Source organism: Plodia interpunctella, chromosome 23, assembly GCF_027563975.2.
Source record: "Plodia interpunctella isolate USDA-ARS_2022_Savannah chromosome 23, ilPloInte3.2, whole genome shotgun sequence".
In the NCBI taxonomy this organism is placed as follows: domain Eukaryota; kingdom Metazoa; phylum Arthropoda; class Insecta; order Lepidoptera; family Pyralidae; genus Plodia; species Plodia interpunctella.
The window spans coordinates 5864840-5874415 of NC_071316.1; the positions used below are offsets into that span (position 1 = coordinate 5864840).

Below are 9576 nucleotides of genomic sequence, written 5' to 3' on the forward strand. Positions count from 1 at the left end.
ATAATGCAGAACGCAACCTACAAGTGTTATTACTTTCAGGATAACCCACGAAATCCTTCCTTTTTCCTTTTTCCTTCCTTTAAACCCACACCACGATTGCGTTGAAGGTATTTTTGGTCGTAAATCTGCAACAATATTGAAAATTGACGCTTTTTGCCATTGGCAACGTTTGTGTACCTTAGTTGTACCAGTAGCGCCATCTACGCTGAGCTTTGCCTAAATGCCCTATTCACTTTTCATACCGTTACCTTTAGTAACTTAATGTAACGTTATTTATTAATGTTATTTATACTATACATATGGTGACGTTAACACGCCCGAGCTAAGTGGCATAATGGCATGTGGGAGTTGTGTGCCCAACTCTATCTGTCATCAAATTGTTTTGACATTTTCCATTGCATTTTCCCTTTTGAAGATTTGAGGCAAGAAAAGCAAAGCAAACAAAATTGAATAAACTATACTACCTATGATTGTTTTACGATTGTGTATTTACTACATATATGGAATTAGGAACAATGGAAAAATTTTGGAAGTAAAGTTATGGTTACAGTACATGAAGCAATAATAGGTATAATAATGGAAGAAAAAACAATAGCTAAATACTGTTTGGGTTGTTTGGTGAAAAGCAATGAATTTCCCTTGGAGCTGATTACTTTACAAAACGAAGGTTTAAAAGCTATATTGCAGGTAATATAGCTTTAAAATTTCTAATAAATTGGTGGGCATTAGAAAACGCGGTCTGATAAATATCTAATAACTTCTATAAAATCAAGGTTTTTTGATAATACAATAACAAAAACAAAATATGTACAATATGGAAATAACTCTAGACATCATCCCTTTTTTAGGAATGCTGTTGAAGTCTGTCAATACTATGGGAGGATCCTATTCTATGAGAACTTAAAAATCGTTCTTATTGAATACCTATGTTATTACTAACACAGGTGTCAGATTTTATTCAGGCCGCCTAAAAGCATCTGACATTAACATTACCTACCTACATGTAGTGGTAGGTAGGTACTTACCACTAAATGTACTTAGTTGCTCACTAGTTATATAGTTTAGCTCATTAGTTTGTACACAGCTGTGTACAAACTGATGAGCTAAACCGTCAACCAGTATGCAGATTTCCTCACAATGTTTTCATTCACTGGAAGGGAGTGGTGGTCTAGTATGAAAGTTTTTGAAATTGATTATGTTTCCCAGATGGACAAGTTGCTTTTATGTTACATCTGCAAGAAGATCGCTCAACATGTAGATTTATTCATACAGAATGTCCAAAGTAATCAGATTTTGATGGAGAACTTTAGTATTGTAAGTATTTCATTATTATAATTTTTTTTAGCCTATCAACGTGTCCCACTACTGGGCCTTTCACAAATCACTGCTGAGTACAGTCTGTTGCAACATAGTTTATTATGTGAAATGAAATTTATTTATTTCATAAAACAATGAATACATTGTGTGTTGATTTACACCCAAAAACATTTAAGTCCTTACTAGTAATAGGGTTTATTAGTTTTTAAAATATTTTTATGCCCAAAGTTTGTGAGGAGTGAGGATTTCTGACACAAGTTTTTTTTTGCTTAAAAGAATTTCTCAAAAATGTGTTGTAAATTATGTCATTCTCGAGGCTCTTCATAGTCTTATTCCTCATGGATTAAGGTCATGTCATTATGTGGAATGATACACACAGACTTTCTTGGCACTATTAATGGAGTGGTTTGCCAGTTTGCCACACACACAGGTTGATAATCATTGTTAGTGCAGGTTGTTCAACCTCGCAATGAGAATTTTTTATTTATTTAATATATTTTTATTATCTTGTTTCTTTAACACATTACAGGATGCAGATTCAGCTTTTGAAATAATAAGATCCCAGACTCAACCTTTTATAGCCTTAAGTCGTATATCGCTGGAGAGTATATCGCTGACTGATGATGGCGTCATCACCGATGAACAGTTTTTAACGTTCCACAGTTCCAATAAGGTGAAGATCAAGCTTGAGGAAGTTAAGGAAGAAAGTGAATTCCCGGACCACCTCGAAGGAGAGTTTGTGGATGATTCAGGTAAATCTGTTTGTTTGAAATAACTTCATTACCCATCCTGCGGCTCTATAACCCTATATGGGTCTTGCGCATAACAAAATCAAAGAAAGCTTCACAATCCCAAACGCACCCAGGAACATGCAAAGATGATAGAGAGTAACATAAACTTTTGTGTTTAAATTTTGAATATAAATTTATATATTTAAATTCCTTTTAAGTTATCTGCTGAACTGATTTTTATGAAATTTGCATGTATGTATGCTAAGTTAAATAGCTTAATATATATAGTTAATTGGTATGACCAATGCACTGGATCTATATATATATATATATATATATATATATATATATATCTATATATATATATATCTATATATATATATATATATATATATATATATCTATATATATATATATATATATCTATATATATATATATATATATATATATATATATATAGACGCATACATACAATGTACATGTTATAGATATTTGGACTGGCATATGTTGCTCTTATCCAGAAAGTACTGTTAAACTTTGCTGTATAGATATTTAGAGTAATTCATATGTGTTTCAGATTTGTATTATATTTTCAGACTTCCACGCCCAATTTGTAAAGGAGGAAGATGATTTTCCACTAAAAGAGTTGTTTAAAGTTGAATTAAAGAATAGTATAAACTCCAAGCACAGAAAAAGGTCTGGCAAGAAACACAAAATCAATACTAAAACTAAGGTAAAACAAGAGGATAATGCCAAGATATTGGATAAAGGTAAAAAAATCTTTGCAACTGAGTTATTGCCACAAGATGGCGGTATGTAAGCGTAAAAGTCATCACGTCACACATACCTTTAGGTGACTTGAATATTAAGCCCAAGTTTAATTTAAAAACTAAACCCCATGGACAATATTTAATAAAAAAAAGATCTTTTTTTATATGTAATATTTGAGCTGAACTGTAATATTTTGAAGATCAAGCTGTGTAATATTTTGAAAATCCAGTAGATTTTATATATAGTGATGGATAGAATAAAACTTGGAATAACATAGTGTACTTTTCATCCCGAAATTCGCATAGCAGCAAAGCCCCGGGGCGCAGCTAGTAATACAATATACATATTTTATTTTTAATTTTCAGATATTTTTGTTATGCTATTTTTTTTTATTCATCATACATAATGTTTTTCAGATATTACAGCAGTAGAACAAATATTTATAACCAGGGAACAATGTATGAAAGAGAGAGAGAAAAAACTGAAAGATAAAATCTATTTGGACGCCATTTTTAAGTGTGTGGACTGTATTAAAGGGTTCACATTCAAAGCTAGCTACGACAAGCACATGGAAAAACATAGTGAGGTATTTTTTTGTATTCTATTAATATAGTAAATGAGAGAGTCTGGCTATCTGTCTGTCATGCTTTCACGACTAAACTGCGGTCAGACCTGTGGGCAAAAGCTAGTGCTAAATTATCAATTTAAAGAAAAGTAAACTCTATATTATGAAAACTTTAATGGTTTATTTTAAACGTCGCTATATGTAATTGGATTGGAATGCATTTGTTTTTATTTATAAGACTGTGGATCGAAAGGTCCCTGGTTCGAATCCTACTCATGCCACATAAGTTTGTATACCAATCTGACTCATGTATGTAGTAGTTTTCATCGACCACCACTTGCTTCCGGTGAAGGAAAACATCGTGAGCAAACCTGCACACTGGTTGATTATTAACTTGTGTGTGAAATGGAGAAGGCAATGGCAAACAATTCCTTTAATAATGCCAAGAAAGTTGTGTGTGTTTCATTCCATTATGAAGAAGAAGATAATTTATTACCAACCTAATGCATTGCTGTGACAGACTTGTCCCGTGCTGCCGAGTGAACAGACAGTTTTAATAATTGTATATTTTATTATTTGATCACTTGATTAAATGAAATTAATTTCTTATATGGGTCTAGCGAAACTTGAAATAAATGATTTTTTTTTTAACGACTGAATCAAACATTGAATATTCGTCAATATTAATTTTTCACGTTATTTATTTTAGAAAATGGGCGACTATGAGTGTGATATATGCAGACAAAGAATGAACTCTGAAGATAAATTACTAGGGCATAAGAAATACCACGAAATGTAAGTACATCTGCATTATCTACATCTAATGCATTATCTACATCTAATTGCATCGTAAATGAACTAGTTATTTGTAACCATCATCTGGAAAGGTCATCTCTGGAAAGCACTAATAAGTGCTTTCCAGAGATGACCCTGACCCAAAAATGAAATCACGAACACGCGAGGATGAAATTTCCTGTCCTCGCGTGTTCCTGGTTTTATCATTGGCCGTAATGCTCCGAGTGTATAAAACAAATTAAAAATTCAATATAAATGATTCGGCTGTGTTTTTAGAACCGGTCGCCTGTCTGACGTCAAAGCTCTTTGGGAATGTTGTTGTTGCCCTTCGGCTGTCTGCGTGTGTACGTGGCACCGTAGGTCATCAACGGGTGAACCGATTTGGATGTGGTTTTTTTTATTTTTATTTGATAGCTTAATTTTTATGCGGTGGTTCTTAGATATGTTCGATCAAAATCGGTTCAGCCGTTCAAAAGTTGTAGCGAAATGAGTATTGAATGTCGGGGGTTTTTTTCTTTGTCTAACAAATAAGCTTCTTATAAGTACTAATATTAACTTGGAGCTACTCATCATGGATTTAACTACTAACTAATACCGCATCTTATCACTACACTTACCACTATATAGGAATTTTTACAACGTCCTTTATATATTTAACTGTACATATTGTTACCGATACATAAGCCGTTCCCTGCATTAATTTATACTGTGGGCTGGCGGCAATGCGTATGCTTTTACTTATACTGTGACACGCGCAAATAACGCGCCTTATTTGGTAATGTTCGCGGTCCTCGATCGTGATTGGCGCTCGCAGTCGCTATAGTCCGTTGATAGCATCACGCGTTCCCGCTTCCCGCGCCCGCTCTCAACTCAGTCTGTGGCGTCGTTCGTCTTGTGACAGTCGTGTGTGTTAAGATAAATGTTCCGTGATTGTAAAGTGTTAAGGCTCCTCATTGTACGATAATAAACGCTGTTGTACCTACCTAAGTCCACAAATATTTCTTTTCTAATACATATTGTACATGATACTGGTTTTTATTTCCACCAGACGTTACAAATGCGGCGCGTGCGACTTAACAAGAATATGTAAAACAACGATAATGGATCACTACGCTGTGTTTCATTGCTATGACTTCCTACAACACGTCTGTTCCTACTGCTCTAAGCAGTTCAAGTAAGATATGCTTATTTTGTTACTAGCGCCGTATGGCTTCGCTCTTGTGGGAATTTCGGAATAGATACTCTGTTATTTCGAGTTATGTGTTATCCGTGTACAACATTTCATTGGAATTCGTCCAGTAGATTTATATAAAACCATTTGAATAAAAAATCTCGATCACATCTGTCTACGCGCATGCGCTGTGACGACGAGCTCGCGCCTGCGCGATGTTTGTTTTCTTTAAAAAAACCAATGCTGTCATCGACCATTTTTAGCTGTTGGTATTTTAAATGTATTGCTCGTGATTTACCAGCCCTAAATAAACAATCTTTGTCAAATACCGAGTATAATTATTTATAATATATACTCAGACAAGATCCTACAGTTTGGTCCTTCGAGCCGGATAAAGTTTCGCTTTCATAACATTAGTACGATTTAAAATATATTAATCTGACTTTTTAATTACTAGTATATTAAAATCAGTTATTAAATTATCTGGATCTCGTAATAGTCGTTAGTTATAAACACTTCAAACGGTGTACTATACTTAAATAAGTATACTGACAGATACTAAGATAGATTTAAGTTTTGAAATAAATAAATAAATACTCATACGCCCATGTGACTTACAGTCCTGGTTGAGACACACAGTCTTGGGCTGAAGTTCTATGTTGTAGTGGTATAAATTCCATAATTCGAATTTTTATTTTATTTTCAGACGAAAAGCGTCTCTTAGAAAGCACATTTTTAACCGACACAGACAAAAAGAGAGGGTTCTGTGTATTTACTGCAGTAAAACGTACGCCAGTATGGAGGTGTTGAAGTCTCATATGATTACGTATGTTCATTTTTTATACTAGTTACATATCGTGTCTCCACACCAGTGGGAACTTTTTTACTTACTTGACTAAGTGACGTTTAGCGAAAATGACGTGGGAAAGTGACAACTATTTTATGTTTGTTAACTTTATATAGTGACATTGTAAACCCCAGTGTTAAGACATAGCTGTCTTCATTAATACCTAAAAATACCATCTAATACCTATGTTTCACAATGAATTGTTATGAAAATAAATAATTTCAAATATTATTTATTCATAGGAGGCATCCAAAAGAAGTGTCAGCAGGCAAAAGGAGTAAAAAGTGCGTTTGTCAAGTCTGCGGCATGGCGTTCGGTTCCCCGTCGCAGCTCAAGAAGCATGGCTTGAAGCATTCTGACCTTAGGGAACACTACTGTGTGGAATGTGATAAGTAATATCCCGTATTCAATATGCCTTTAAGCGCTTAAAACATGGCTAGAGTTTATTAAATCACACCTAGAGTGTATAAAAAAAACCTATCCTGTATTTGATAAGCCTGTAAGCACTTAATAAAACACGCCTAGAGTGTAAAATAAAAAAAATCAGGACTCGCGTTTTGCTATATCTGCCTAGTGCGTAAACGCGAAAAAGAGAGAAAGAATTATGTACTTTGTTATACTATTAGAAAAATAATTGTAAGAAAAAATAATGGTAAGCTCTTCTGATAAGATAAGATTAGAAAAATAACGAGTTTCTTTCGGCATTTCTTCTTAGTAGTGGTCGTTTCGAAATGCCAGTAGTTTGTAGCTTGTGAGAAATTACGATTTAATATAAAATTTGACGTGAAAAAGTGCCTGTGAAGCTTTAATTTCTGAATAAATGATTTGATAAATATCTATTCCGTATTCGATATGCCTTTAAGCACATAAAACACGCCTACTAGAGTGTATTAAATCACACCAAGAGGCCCGTCTCGCATTAAACAAAAACACGGATAGAGTGTTTCAAAACCGTGCAAAAACTGGTCGAAAATCTGCCTAGAGTGTCTCTTGTGAACGTGAATAAGTCAATCACTCCTGGCGTGTAAAATAATTCAGTTTGTATTAAAATCAATAATATTGACAGATGTAATTTTGATTTATTTTTCAGAAGCTTCAAGACCGAAGAGACGTTAAAATACCATTTGACAACAACCGCATCCCATGTCAATTATATGGAATTACCGTAAGACCTTTTTTTAACCACCGACGCAAAAAGAGGAGTGCTTTAAGTTTGACCGCTAAGTGTCTGTCTGACTGTGTACGTGGCACCGTAGCTCGTCAAGGGGTGAACCGATTTGGATGCGGTTTATTTTATTTGATAGCTAATTTTCATGCGGTGGTTCTTAGATATGTTTGATCAAAATCGGTTCAGCCGTTCAACAGTTGTTTAGCGAAATGAATATTGAAATTCGGGCGTTTTTTTAATTTGTCTAACAAACTTGTTTGGTAACTTGTAGGTTTCCATGCGTACACTGTGATAAAAGGTTTGGGACAAAAAGGAACTTGGAACACCACACCAACAGAATTCATCTCAAAGTCAAACCTTTCCCTTGTGATTGTTGTGAAAAGGTAAGTTTTAAGTGGACCCTGGACGTCGCAGCCGAAAATTAAACTGGAATTGAAAGTAGTGGAGTATGTTTATAATTGACCGAGCGATCGAGTTCTCACATTCTACTTGGCGCAGAAATAAATTTTTTGTATGTATGTTTGTAACGCGATAACTCAATGAAATTATCACATTGTCTACAGGCGTACGTAAGTAACTGGGCGCTATCGGAACACAAGCGTCTTGTCCACGAGGGTTACAAGAGACCATTGCGGTTCCCTTGTCCTATGTGTGACAGAGTTTTTGACGTGAGTATACCTAAAATGTTTGTTCGTAATAAAAATCTGATAATTTTATCGGAAATTCCTTCACAGGCGCTTTATCACGTCATATTTTGCACTAGCTGCGCCCCGGGGCTTAGCTCCCATGGGAATTTTAGGATGTAAATGTATATAAAAAGTAAAGTAAGCTATTCCAGTTTTTTTTTTATTTACTTCATTTATTAATTTTATTTAGTATACACAACAGGTTACAATAAATGCAAACAGATCAAAAGTTATGAGCCAGACTGTGACCTAAAAGCGTGTACACACAACATGACAAACATATAAAAACAGCTCCACAAAGCAACAAAATGCTAAGCAAACAATTTTTCTTTTTTCCTTTTATTGGAATAACACGTAGGATATTTATAGGATATCTTCCGTGCTTCGTATGAGATTTCGTATGAGAGAGTAACAAACACACATACATCCTCACAAACTTTCGCATCCTAATTATAAATGCGAATATTCAGGATGTGTGTAAGTATATTTGTAACTTTCACGCAAAATCTACTGGATTGATCGATGTAATTTGGTACACGGATAGAATATAACCTGGAATAACACATAGGGTACTTTTTATCCCGAAATTCCCGCGGGAGCGAAGCCCCGGGGCGCAGCTACTTCATAATATTAGTAGGATATAAATACCTACAGTGATAATATTTATGTGGGCCGCGATCCCGTTTGCCTGTTTGTGGTAAAAACTTTTCCTTTTCGCAGCGCAATCAAATCTTAAAGGCGCACTTGCGCACGCACACAGGCGAGCGTCCGTATCAATGTCCGCAATGTCCGGCCTCGTTCGGACAGTCCAGCGCACTCGGGACACACAACAAGCTGGTACACCTCAGACTCACCAGGGACGGGAAACCTAAGTCCAGCGTCAAATGAATTGACATTGAATTGTGAATTATTAAAAAAAAAAAAAACATGTTTATTGGACACTAGATGTTGCCCGGGGCCTCGCTCCCGCGGGAATTTTGAGATAAAATATAGCTTATAGTAATCTTGGATAATGTAACTTTCTAATGGTGAAACAATTTTTGAAATCGGCGCGGTAGTTACGGAGATTAACCCTATAATAGTATTAGATGTCAGTTTTGTCACGAGCGTGGCAAAATAAATCATATCCGTGCATTTTATTGTTGAGGAGATCTGTCTAAAACTGATGTAATTTGTTTAAGAAAATTATATTTTTGCCACAAGCTTTTATTGTCGTCAGAAAGATCATATTGTATTCAACATGTGACAAAAATTTTAAGATCACGACGTTTTGTAGGACTAATATTATAAATGTGAAAGTTTGTGTGTGTGTGTGTGTGTGTGTGTGTGTGTGTGTGTGTGTGTGTGCGTGCGTGCGTGCGTGCGTGCGTGCGTGCGTGCGTGCGTGCGTGCGTGCGTGCGTGCGTGCGTGCGTGCGTGCGTGCGTGCGTGCGTGCGTGCGTGCGTGCGTGCGTGCGTGCGTGCGTGCGTGCGTGCGTGCGTGCGTGCGTGCGTGCGTGCGTGCGTGCGTGCGTGCGTGCGTGC

General features: G+C 35.7%; 1 protein-coding gene across 1 annotated transcript; it reads left to right on the forward strand.

Annotated features, from left to right (window-relative positions):
• Positions 1-410: 410 nt before the first annotated feature.
• LOC128680209 (zinc finger protein 425-like) lies at positions 411-9188 on the forward strand. The gene is made up of 13 exons (XM_053763171.2): positions 411-687; positions 1207-1314; positions 1847-2069; positions 2646-2819; positions 3237-3406; positions 4095-4180; positions 5229-5354; positions 6058-6177; positions 6441-6590; positions 7289-7363; positions 7638-7749; positions 7930-8034; positions 8773-9188. Exons 1-13 carry the CDS (start codon positions 541-543, stop codon positions 8938-8940), a joined length of 1764 nt encoding a protein of 587 aa, XP_053619146.1. The 5' UTR covers positions 411-540; the 3' UTR covers positions 8941-9188.
• Positions 9189-9576: the final 388 nt, after the last annotated feature.

Coding starts and splice junctions, on each gene's coding strand:
- LOC128680209 (XM_053763171.2), top strand. CDS start 541: ATGGTTACAGTACATGAAGCAATAATAGGTATAATAATGGAAGAAAAA. Junction 1,315..1,846: donor TGATGGAGAACTTTAGTATT/GTAAGTATTTCA, acceptor AACACATTACAG/GATGCAGATTCAGCTTTTGA. Junction 6,591..7,288: donor TACTGTGTGGAATGTGATAA/GTAATATCCCGT, acceptor TTTATTTTTCAG/AAGCTTCAAGACCGAAGAGA.